This window comes from Salvia splendens, chromosome 1, assembly GCF_004379255.2.
Source record: "Salvia splendens isolate huo1 chromosome 1, SspV2, whole genome shotgun sequence".
Classification (NCBI taxonomy): domain Eukaryota; kingdom Viridiplantae; phylum Streptophyta; class Magnoliopsida; order Lamiales; family Lamiaceae; genus Salvia; species Salvia splendens.
In genome coordinates this window covers 11,339,433-11,352,199 of record NC_056032.1, presented here as the reverse complement: position 1 = coordinate 11,352,199, position 12,767 = coordinate 11,339,433, and the positions used below count along the sequence as shown (strand labels likewise).

Genomic DNA, 12,767 nt, shown 5'->3' with positions numbered 1-12,767 from the left:
ATGAATTGTGATGAATTGGAGTTTCTAATATATAGTATTCAATGGATTAGGAGTGAATCATTTGGTTTATAATGTTTTATTGTTTTGATGATGAATTTGAATGTATATGTTATTTGTATTTTAAATGTGAGTTTGTAATTCTTGTTTTGTGAATATGTTATTAGATTAGATGGAAACTTCAAGTTCTAGAGGACAGTTATTATATGGACCTGAGGATCCGTCAGTGCTATATCTTCAGAAAAAACACATTTCAAATAAACTATTGAAAGATGGCACAACACAATTTTTCAAAGTTCGACGGACGGAAAGTAAGACATGAGAGGTAGACATTCATGACAATGTGAGGTATTGGCTTGACATATTTGGTTCAAAGGCGTGATGGATTGTGGAGAGTCGATGAAGGTCGGCAATGAGCTTATCACGACTTTGATTGAGCGTTGGAGGCCGCAGACACACACTTTCCATCTATTGATTGGAGAGGCGACGGTGACCTTAGAAGATATACAAGCCATTTGGGGCTTGAGAGCGGACGGTCGCGTTTTCACAGGCCGTGACCATCATGTCGGATATCCCGATTGGCCTAGCAAGTGCCGAGATTTGTTGGGATGGATACCAGATACAAACACAGAGACAAAGCAAGGCGGTTTGCTGATGACCGCTTTGATCAACCAAACGAGGATATCTTTGGGTGATGACCTACCTACATATGTATACATCCAAATGGCACGTATCCATGCCCTAATTTTGTTAGGAGGACTCATTCTACCAGACACCACGGGGTGTAAGGTTCCTTTTATGTGGTTGAATGCATTTGAGGATCCGGACGAGGTGCAGAATATTAGTTGGGGAAGTGCGGCTTTATCGTACCTATATCATTATCTGTGCGAGACTTCCATGGATAAGAGTAAAGAGTTGGGCGGGCCTATGATGCTTCTGTAGCTATGGGCGTGGGAAAGAATGCCCACATTGAGGCCGTCGTTCACAGGAGCGCTCGTGCATGATCCATATACGCCATGTGGCGCCAGATATATAGGTAAATATTTATTTGTTTATGCATCTTGTGTTATTTTTTTACATCAATTTTATTTATAGGTGGAAAGGAACTACGCAAATAGGAAATGCTCCTAGATATTCGGTTGAGCATTACCGTGATCAAATATCCCCGGTTAGACCTGACCAGGTGAATTTTATTTTAATGTTGACTTAATTTATGAATTTATCATGAAGTTAATTTGGCGTTTGCATTGCTGGTTTGTAGTTTCTGTGGACGCCATATGCACATTGCATACTGACTGACTACTGCAGTGATGTGAATGGATGCTCCTTGTGCGACACTTACTTGGTGTGTTGGGCTTATGTCGAGGCACATGAGGCTGGACGAGTGCGCCGACAGTTTAATCGGTACCAGGATATTCCTCAATTTGTAGATAGGATGCTAAAAAATGCCGATCATTTGGGCAAAAATGATCGGCATGGTAAGAAGGGTAACAATTAGGAAAACACGCATCAGTTCTACATTGGGGAGTGGGACATGAGGTATGAAAGGTTCCAGGCAACCGAAGACGCCGCAACGATGTCCATGAAAATTCCTATGAGTCTGGGGCATATGGCGTGGTATAACAAGATTACAGTGATGTACCTGACTCAACCTGGGGTACGGTCAACTGCTGGGATGTATGAGTCGGCTTCTTCGATGAGATTACTTGTAAGTTTGTTATATTAAACTATATGCTTTCATGTGTTATAGATTGTTTCGTATTGATATTTGTATTATTTTTTTTATCTAGGTTGAGGGTTTTCAGCAGGTTTGGCATTTAACTACTAAGAAGAAATGGACCCAAGAATGCGACAGATTCGAGAAATTGCTAGGCATGTCCTTCAGTCTACGAACCACGCCAATGTCATGGAGTACCCGGCTTCCCAACACCAAGATGTGGTCATGCCTTATCAACCACAAGTAATTCCACCACGTCGTGGAGTGACTGGTGTTCGAACTGGTGGACACGGTTTCACAAAACAGTTTAGGATGTCGCAGCCGCATCCTGATTATGTAGTACCAGAGCCGATGAATCCAGAGTATGACCCACCTCAGTGGTCTTTATATCCGACGCATGAGTCTCAATCACAGTGGGACCGTCCCCTGTATTCTCCAAGCCAACCTAAGCCTGATTGGAATCGTCGCCCCTATCCACAAAGCCAAGATGTGCCGCAATGGAGTGGAGCCCGAGCATCAGTCGATTCATTCTTCCAAAATTATCAGTTTGTGCCTCCTGTACAAGTTGAAGAAGAAGATGATGATGAAGGAGAAGAAGAAGAAAATGATGGAAGAGAAGAGGAAAATGAGGAAGAAGAGGTTGTTTAGAACATCCATGTCCAACCTCGACCAGTTGCGGAGGGTTCATCACGCGGTGGGGTTGGGAAGATCATGAGCAAAGTGTATAAGAGATTGTCAACCAGGAAGAATAAGGGGATTGAACCGTCGAAATATACTTGATTGACAAGTTTATGGTGACTTATTTTAAAATGAATTCATGCAAAAAAAATTCTTGCGATTTTAATTTTCCTTGTCCTCCTTTTCGGTTCATTATCTTATGTGTTAACGTATACTATATTATACTCTTATTATGGTGCACGTATACTTTATTATATACTCTTATTATGGTGATTAGCAAGATTTGACTGTTATGGATAGACCCTTCTTATTATGGTGATTAGCAAGATTTGACTGTTAACGAAGAAATGGGCAGTTAACGTATACTAATATAAAATCTTTATTTTCCAAGTTATTAATTGCTACATCTAACAATTAGGACTGGATTTCATTGTTTCTAGATAAATGAAAACATAATTTTCTTTTAAATTTCATCTACACAAAATAATTATGTTATGCTATGACAAATTTGTTGGGTAATCATATTAATATCTAAACTGATACGTAATTAATCATATTAAATTTTCAATACTTGAATTATTGATAATTAAAGTCACGAACACATTGATGTTTTGATGATATATTTTAAGATGAATTCTTGCAAAAATTTGAAGACATTTGAAATGTCAAGTGCAAATTTCGATCCAATTTTTATAATTTGACAATCGTTTTGTCACTAATTAAGATAAAATAATAGTGTACTCCAATTAAGATTAAGAAAATATGTAGGTACACCCAATTAGACAAAATAATAGTGTACTCAAAGCTCAATTACTCAATCAACCCATCCCAAATTGAGAAAACCATTACATAAAAAGGTCCAGCAAGGCAGCAACATGCTTTTTATCCAACTACAGTAAAAACACTGTCTACACCAACAAGTCCTGTTACAAAAGAAAGCGTATGATTTCTCTTTACACGAACCAACAAATAAAGGTAAATTAAATTTCTGAAAATCAAAGATTGAGAAAAAAAAGTACCTGCACTGCAAGAAGTGGGAGGATCCTACATAACACGACCGACTGAGCAATTTCTTCGGTCATGCCCCTCTACGCCGCAATTCGCGCACTTGCGGGGAGCTCTCGGTTCATCTTCCTCGCTGGCATCCATTTGATTAGGAATCCTCCTTGTTCTGCCTCGTCCGCGCTTTCGAGGAAGCAACTGCTCAGGGGTGATACACAATTTCCATCCAGGTTTAGCCCAATAGTCTTCGTGTCTTGGTGCGTGAAATCGGCCACCAGAGTACTGTGCTTCCCATGTAGCTTTGTGGTTGTGTTTATCAATGAGTTCAAACATAGCGTTACCTCTATCTCTAGCAACGGCGCAAGCATGTGAACAAGGAACTCTCCACATTTGCCACTTCCCACAAGTGCACTTTGAATCCCTAAACTCGACCTCTTGTCTGTTATTGCCCTTTGCCTGTCCATTTTCTAAACGTGGGCGACTTAGAATTTGGTAATGACCTAGTTCTCGGTTAAGTACTGAACAATAATGAATTTGAAAGATTGAACAAAACTTACCGGAATATGACGGAAAATCGCCGGAATCGCCAAGAAATCGCCAAAATCGCTTGAGTTGCGCCCTTTCTCTCTTTCACTCGCGCAGATAATGAAGCTACTGCCTCTGTCCGTCTGTTTTATCTAATTTAGAGACGCAAGACCCTCATGCGTCTCAAGACGCATGACGGTCATGCGTCGTCTAAAAAAATAAAAAAATAGCAACGCATGACGCTCATGCGTTTTACCAAAAGACGTATGACGCTCGTGCTTTTTCTAAAAAAAGAAAAAATTGACGACGCATGTCTCTCATGCGTCTTAGCCAAAAACGCATTTCCGTCATGCGTTTTATTAACGGGAGACGCATGGGGTTATGCGTCTCTCCCAAAGCTAAAATAAAAAAAAGTCCAGTACACTTATAGAATGTTAAATATAGTCTAGAATCAAAAAAGAATTACCCCTCTTAATACTCAAAGAAAAATGTGTCTAAAATTGTTGATGGAGTACTAGTTATTTTCAAGCTTTTTACTATTTCATTTTATTATTTATTAATATTAATTGGAATAACGCAAAAAAAATGATCTGCACTTCAAGCAAGGAGTACCGAATGTACCCCTTCGAACCATTGACCTCTCACTAACCTTAATAACAACATCATCACTCTAGTAATTCTTCGGTGGTTCTTCAAGCTGCATCTGGGAATTCAGAGAAGATAAGCGAGCGAGAGAGAGAGAGATCTACACTCCATTCCACACAAACAAATTGAAACTGCGTTCGGATATTCGCTAATCATCCTCTTTGTACACTTGTATTCGGGCACAGGCAACAATTAACCTTATTAGTTTCTTTCCAGTTGAATCCACTCAGATCTTGCACAATGGCTCAACCGCTTGTCAAGAAAGACGATGATCGCGATGATGAAGGTGCATTCCTGGAACTCTATTCCCCGATTACTTGCTTTTGTTCTGATTGGAGCTCAATTAAAAACGCCCCATTTATTTTACTGTTTACATATCGGGTTTCTTTTAGGTAATTTTCAATTCGATTCAGATCTAAGATCTGATTGAATTTTGATTACAGGAGTGTATGGTTTGTGATTAATTTAAATTCTAGAGAATGTTATACACTTGATCCACCGCACCATGATGCCTAATTATTTTATAAAATTTGCAAATGGTGTAGTAGTTTATTTTATTCGTTACTGTTAGAACTGTATGAATATGTTTTGATTTTGTATGAATGGCTTTAAGTCTAATAGTGAATTATTGCAGCTTTAATTTGCATATCGTTTTTGCAGAACTTAATTAAGCTTTAGATCTGCAGCTGCATCTGCGTTCTCTGAATCATAGAATTAATATATACAATTAAACAGCGTACTATGGTTTCTGATGATGTGGATCAAACAGAGGCTGGGGTATTCCATGTTGTTTCTTATGATTTCATGTGCCCTGCTTCCATTTGGAGACTGGGGTGTTGTTAATCGCAAAGTAAAATCTTCCACTACTGTCTTCAAAAGAAACAAGTAATTTGCAACATCTTAGTGTACTGGATACTGATTAATAGGCTTATGTGTTAGATTGGGATGATCTTGTCTCATGAGTATGATCCATTCAATGTTCATCTATACTGAGAGGGTGCATAGTAGTTTAAAGAAAATGAGAGTAGGTATGGCTATGGGTTTGATTGTTGTAGTGAATGGATCTCGTTTCCTACTTTTTGGAAATAGAAGTGGGTGTATCCCTGTAGTGGGTGGATATATCATTCTTTTGGATCTTAAGTAACTAATACATTAATGTGTATTGCAGCTGATTACTCGCCATTTTTGGGGATTGAAAAGGGTGCAGTGTTACAGGAAGCTAGAGTTTTTAATGACCCTCAGTTAGATGCTAGGCGATGCTCTCAGGTAATCATTTTTTGCTATTTTAATTCAGTAAGTTTTCCATTTTGTTTTTCTTTTCTAATTTTCTAATCTGGAGGCTTGATTTTCTCCTTGGTAGGTCATCACGAAGCTTTTGTATCTTCTTAATCAGGGTGACTCGTTCACAAAGGTCGAGCTCTGCAGCTGTTACAGATTCTTTATCTCTCACTCTCTCTCTTGCACACACACACTGCATATACATTGACATTTGTCCTCCTGGCACACCTTTTAACTCAAATGTACATAGTAATCAGATCATATTAGAGGAGGATTAATAAATGTTGTTTTTCAAGTAGTTTGGCACTTCAGTAACATTTATTTGAAGTGATTTTTTCTTATATTAAACTGTTCTTCAGCTTCTTTTATATAATTTATAGGTCGAGGCCACAGAAGTATTTTTTGCTGTCACAAAACTGTTTCAGTCTAGAGATAATGGTTTGAGAAGGATGGTATATCTAATCATAAAGGATCTTTCTCCCTCTGCTGATGAGGTACCTTGAGGACATGTTACATTTTGACATTACATTCTCTTCCAAAAATAGTTCCATGCTTTGAAGTTGCCAGACTAAACATTTTTTTCTGGCGTCAAAGGTTATTATTGTCACAAGCTCCTTAATGAAAGACATGAATAGCCGCACTGATATGTACCGAGCAAATGCAATCCGCGTCCTTTGCCGAATCACTGATGGAACACTCTTGACACAAATTGAGAGATACTTAAAGCAGGCTATTGTGGATAAAAATCCAGTGGTTGCGAGTGCCGCCCTTGTGAGTGGTATTCATTTGCTGCAGGTATTTATCAGATCTGTTAGAATTTCACCTATTACTTACTTTCCATGGTTAGTGTACTTATGAATATAGTCACAGACTACTCCGGAGATAGTCAAGAGATGGAGTAATGAAGTTCAAGAAGCTGTTCAATCGCGCGCCGCACTTGTACAATTTCATGCCCTTGCTCTGCTACACCAGGTAAGAAGTTTAACCCAATAGTACATGATAATGGGATTTATGTACTTTTCTTCACTACTAACTTTGATTCTATCTCTGTATATCTTAAGTATGTGGAAAATGCATATGCAAGTTAGATTTCTAATAACTGGGAGTTCAATTAAGAACTTTCAGTTTATAAAAGGGTCTTCTTCTGGGGACCTGATCTCAAGTAAATTGTGTGTTGAATATTTCAGTTCTGATCATTTAATACATCGCCTAACTTAGTCTATGTACATATCTTGGAAGTATAAGAGGTTATCTTCTATTTAAAAACACGAAAGAAGTCTAGGCACGCTGAAAGGTTCTCATCAGATTGAATAAACTGTGCTCCTCTTGGTTGTGTTATTAAACTCATCTACTTCTTGCTCTATATAAGCCCTGATTATTAGTTCTGTTCCTAATTAGCCTCTTCAAGTTGGTCTACTTTTCAAAATGGAAATTGACTTGCTCAATGTTTCTGCACAATATCCTGTTTGCAAACTATCGAGTTTGAAATTTCATTGACCGTGTACAAGTACAAGTTGGCTTAGTTTTACTGTTTTGTACGCATTTCTTCTCCTAGAAAGGACTTGGCCTCTTTGATCCTGATCAACAAAACATACTTTTGAACTTGCAGATACGACAAAATGATCGGTTGGCTGTTAGCAAGTTGGTTACAAGCTTGACAAAGGGAACTGTTCGCTCTCCTTTGGCCCAGTGCCTCTTGATCCGCTACACCAGTCAGGTGTTACTCTTACAGGCATAGAGCTGCGAACAACACTTCTATTTTGATTTTGTTCAAAGTATTGACTGTGCATTGGTTCATTGTGCTACATAGGTTATCCGAGAGACTGGTGTTAATTCTCAGACTGGAGACCGCCCATTTTATGACTATCTTGAGAGCTGTCTTCGCCATAAAGCTGAAATGGTTATCTTTGAAGCAGCCAAAGCAATCACTGAGCTGAGCAATGTCACAACCAGGGAGTTGACTCCTGCAATAACTGTATTACAACTTTTCTTAAGTTCTTCAAAGCCTGTGCTAAGGTTTGCTGCAGTGCGGACATTAAACAAGGTTGGTGCTTTCTAATGGTAATTAGACGTGGGAAACTAAACTATTGACCATAATAGTAACTACATTTGTGTGATTGAGGTGTCACTGGTCTCACATAAGATAAGATATTTCATTTCATTAGTTTCATTTAGCATTGATAGCCTGGTGTAACATTGCTGAGGCATCGAGTGTACTGGTTCTATAGTAGGAGATTCATCTAAATTATGTTTAATTATTTCTCTTATTTTGTGTATTATTAGTGTAATAAAAAAATTTACCATGGTGGTCTCTTATGTTCAAATGGATTATTATGAACTTTGTAGAACTTGCTCAAGCAGAGAATGGGTTTGGGTTTGATAAAAGTGCCCACACATTTGTGTTGAAGAATGAATCGTCCTAGCTTGGAAATTTCTACGTATTTATATTTTTATCAAACTCTGTTAAAACTAATTGAAGCTTGACTCAAAAGGCTCTCCATCCTTAGGTTTGCTAGCTATATTTGTGTCATTTCTAAGAACAGTGTTTTATATGGTCAATTATTATTATTATTATTATTATTATTATTATTATTATTATTATTATTATTATTGTTGTTGTTGTTGTTGTTGTTGTTGTTGTTATTGTTGTTATTATTATTTTACTCAGGATATGTAATATTCATGTTTTAACATGGCGATATTGCTTTCTTTTTGTGAAAGAAGATGCATCATGTAAGTCCATGCCCAAGATGATTCTACTCTTGTATCTTATCTTCAATGTTAGGGCAGTACTTCTTGCTTGTATTATGATAAAATTTAAATCACGTAGTTCTTTTTTCCTATAATACCGTTGAGCATCCTCTTTTATAGCAATATACATAAGCCTAGCACTACTGTTTAATGAAGTTCAAATTTAAACTGTGTGCAGGTGGCTATGACACATCCGATGGCTGTCACAAACTGTAATATAGACATGGAAAGCTTGATTTCCGACCAGAATAGAAGCATAGCTACTCTTGCCATTACCACACTGCTGAAAACTGGCAATGAATCTAGTGTTGATCGGTTGATGAAACAGATAACAAATTTCATGTCTGATATTGCTGATGAATTTAAGATTGTTGTGGTAGAAGCTATAAGGTCATTGTGTCTGAAGTTCCCGCTGAAGTACAGATCTTTGTAAGTGGAGTGTGCATTGTGCTTTGTTCTTCATATCTAGATATGAATGTCTAATAATGGGGCTTCTTGTAGGATGAATTTCTTAAGCAATATATTGAGAGAAGAGGGTGGATTTGAGTACAAGAAGGCAATTGTTGATTCAATTGTTATTTTAATTAGAGACATTCCAGATGCGAAAGAAGGTGGACTCCTGCACTTGTGTGAATTCATTGAGGATTGCGAATTCACATATCTTTCTACCCAGGTTTCTTTCTATCTATCTAGAATTCCTTCCTAGTTTCTTTTAGAGCACTCTTCGTTGTTGCTAGCAGATTTAGTTTTAAATTTTTGTCTTAGTTTAGTTGCTTTGTGTTTTTCCCAGATACTTCACTTTATTGGAAATGAGGGACCCAAGACCTCAGATCCTAGCAAATATATCCGCTATATTTACAATCGAGTTATACTCGAGAATGCTACTGTGCGAGCCAGCGCCGTCAGCACACTGGCAAAATTTGGTGCCCTGGTTGATTCCCTGAAGGTAACAATGTACCTGTGTGTCTGCAGAAATTATGTTTAACAATGGACATTACTAACTAGAATCATTACCATCTTTGCTGCAGCCTCGCATATTTATCTTATTGAGGCGTTGCCTGTTCGACAATGATGATGAGGTCAGTGTTATGCACTTATGCTCTAGTGAAATATGCACTGATTGTTAATGATTTTAATAAATTTTTCAATTAGTTTCCTAATAATCATTTATCAAGTGGCATAAATGAAAGTTTAAACACCTATAGAACTGATGTGATTGAGGATTGTCTGGTCTTGTAATGTTGAAAGCCCTGCATGAGAAGGCACAAAGCAGTGATTTCATTGAAACCATCGAGTAGATCACCCATGCTGAAAATCTGATTTTTCTGCTTACTCAAGTAGATGAAACGTGTCTCCCAATTGCTTGTTCCAATCTCCTATTTTCAAATGTAAAGAAATTCTTTTAAAATATGGTGTTAAATTTAATACTGCTTGTGTTTTCTTGGAATTTGAAATAACTATCATGCTATGTGAAGATCCTAAGATCTTTTTCTTGTCATCTCGAAAAAGATCGAAACTTATAATAATTGAAAGCCCAACTCTGTATATCTTTCCATGTCATACTCAGATGCTGCACATGTTTATTGTTTGGATGCAAATTTGAATACTATGGCTTCTCTTTGTGATTAATATATGTGATTTTTTGTGCAGGTCCGAGATAGAGCTACTCTTTATTTGAACAGTCTTGGTGATGGTTCAGTAGCTGAAACTGACAAAGATGTAAAGGAATTTTTGTTTGGATCACTTGATATACCACTAACAAATATTGAGACTACTTTGAGAAACTATGTAAGTATAAATGTATTATACTTATCAGTGTTTGCTTGAGGGTTGTGTTGTAGTATTAGAGTTTGCACTTGATATCAAGTTAGATTTTTGTCTCTCTCTTTCAAGAGTTCATCTTCTCAATTTTGTTTCACAACAGGAACAGAATCCTACAGAAGAGCCTTTTGATATCTATTCTGTACCCAGGGAGGTAAAGTCTCTTCCCCTTGTCGAGAAGAAAGCCCCAGGAAAGAAGCCAACTGCTTTGGGTGGTCTACCTCCTGCACCCACTTCTGCATCTGATGCTTATGAAAGGCTTCTCTCCTCTATTCCTGAATTTGCAAATTTTGGAAAGATTTTCAAGGTTTGTGGATACTATTGGACCTGATTCATTCCAATAACTGTTATTGTGTTTAGTATCCAATGAGTTTTCATTTTCAATGTTTGTGATCAGTCGTCAGTGCCAGTGGAGCTTACAGAAGCAGAAACCGAGTATGCAGTTAATGTCGTCAAGCACATATTTGACCAACATGTGGTGTTTCAGTACAATTGCACAAATACAATACCAGAGCAGCTGCTTGAAAATGTATGCATCATATTGTTGCAAGTTTTTTACTCCATTACATTTATTGTGTTTTTATTACTTAGTCGTTCTGTTCCTGTGGCTAGGTGACTGTTATTGTGGATGCTTCTGAAGCGGAGGAATTCTCTGAAGTAGGAGTCAAACCTTTGAAATCACTTCCTTATGATACACCAGCCCAAACATTTGTGGCATTTGAGAAAGCTGAAGGTGTCCCTGCGGTTGGAAAATTTTCTAACACGTTGAGGTTCACTGTTAAAGAGGTATACTTCTTACATTTCTTTTGAAGATGCAAAATGCATGATTGTATAGCTTAGACTCAGAAAAATCTATATTCTGTCATTTATATGAATATTTTTCTTTGGATCCATAAGCTGTGGTACTCTTTCCGTTTATGTGATCATTGCCTTCATAAACTTGTTAGGTTGATACCTCTACTGGAGAGGCTGAAGATGATGGTGTGGAAGATGAATACCAGCTCGAAGATTTTGAGGTTGTTGCTGCTGATTACATTCTAAAAGTGGGAGTCTCTAACTTTAGGAATGCATGGGAAAGCATGGACCCTGATACGGAGCGCATAGATGAATATGGCCTTGGGCCCAGGGAAAGCCTTGTCGAGGCTGTTAATGCAGTCATCAGTCTTCTTGGCATGCAGCCTTGTGAGGTGCGTTCCTTACAGCCCTATATTGCTTACGAATAATTAGAGTTAGCCATTGAAGTTGGAAGTATGCATGTAAAAGTGCACAAGTTCTTAAAGATGAAGAAAGAGAGTTGCTTTTTTGCATGTCTTCACAGCTGTCAATAATGTTATTTATTTGTGTTTTTGCAGGGCAGTGAGATGGTCCCAAGCAACTCAAGATCGCATACATGTTTATTATCTGGTGTGTACATAGGCAATGTAAAGGTGCTTGTCCGTTTGTCGTTTGGAATGGATGCGACGAAAGAGGTGGCGATGAAATTAGCTGTGAGATCCGACGATGTGAATGTGAGTGAAGCCATTCATGAAATAGTTGCTAGTGGATAGTCATAGTACGATGACATTCTATGTTTTGTATTTCTTGGTGGAGGATACTCTTTTTGATATAGATTTTGTTGTGCTGAGTGCAATTATTATAGTTTAAAAGAGGGAGGCCAATTGTGTACTACGCTGGCTGAGAATATCCTGGGAATTTATTTGTTAATTTCATATCAAATTCCATTGGAACATTGGATTGCAATTGGTGTTACAAGTCAATATAAATGCTCGTATTTCTGGTAACAATTCTTGTTTCCCTTCCCATAAGCTGATAAGTATATTAGTGTCCTCATCTAGTAGTAAGTTACTATAATGTGCACTTTGGTATAATCGTACTGCATCTGCAATACATCAAGGCCAAATTATGGTCATTTGTTTTGTTTTGTTTTGTTTTGAAACATATTTTTTCCCTGTATCTCCATTCTTTTATGTACGTGGTGTGGTGCCACGAACGTTTGTAAATTTGTTTTACCAAAGTTTTCTAATCTTCACTATGTAGAGGTTAAAACTGAAAAGGCAAAATAACCCAGAGTCAAAAACCACTTGAGTTGAATCATCACAAAACAATATTTGCTGACAATGAAATTAAAGGGAAAAAAAAGACTAATTCTAAATAATATGAAAAGAGTTCCGTTGCCGGGAATCGAACCCGGGTCTCGTAACCGCTGGACGACGACAACGGAATTGTTGATATGCATTTAATAGAGTATTTTGTTGTTGTACTTAATGTAACCCACCAACAATAATCGATTCAGAAAATGGATCGATGTATAACGTCGTATGTTGGGTGACAGATACCCAAAATTTGCTCAATT

General features: G+C 37.6%; 2 protein-coding genes across 2 annotated transcripts; both read left to right on the top strand.

The window, feature by feature from the left end:
• The first annotated feature begins 378 nt into the window (after nt 1–378).
• Nucleotides 379–1,495, top strand: LOC121794715 (protein MAIN-LIKE 2-like). The gene is made up of 3 exons (XM_042193045.1): nt 379–935; nt 1,093–1,180; nt 1,259–1,495. The coding sequence occupies exons 1-3, from the start codon at nt 379–381 to the stop codon at nt 1,493–1,495; spliced, it is 882 nt and encodes a 293-aa protein (XP_042048979.1).
• A 3,060-nt stretch (nt 1,496–4,555) lies between these two features.
• Nucleotides 4,556–12,195, top strand: LOC121742215 (coatomer subunit gamma-2-like). The gene is made up of 18 exons (XM_042135296.1): nt 4,556–4,850; nt 5,733–5,830; nt 5,925–5,975; nt 6,223–6,336; nt 6,437–6,637; nt 6,713–6,814; nt 7,452–7,559; nt 7,653–7,886; nt 8,772–9,022; nt 9,095–9,266; nt 9,384–9,539; nt 9,622–9,672; nt 10,244–10,381; nt 10,518–10,721; nt 10,812–10,943; nt 11,027–11,200; nt 11,362–11,601; nt 11,767–12,195. Exons 1-18 carry the CDS (start codon nt 4,805–4,807, stop codon nt 11,959–11,961), a joined length of 2,667 nt encoding a protein of 888 aa, XP_041991230.1. The 5' UTR covers nt 4,556–4,804; the 3' UTR covers nt 11,962–12,195.
• Nucleotides 12,196–12,767: the final 572 nt, after the last annotated feature.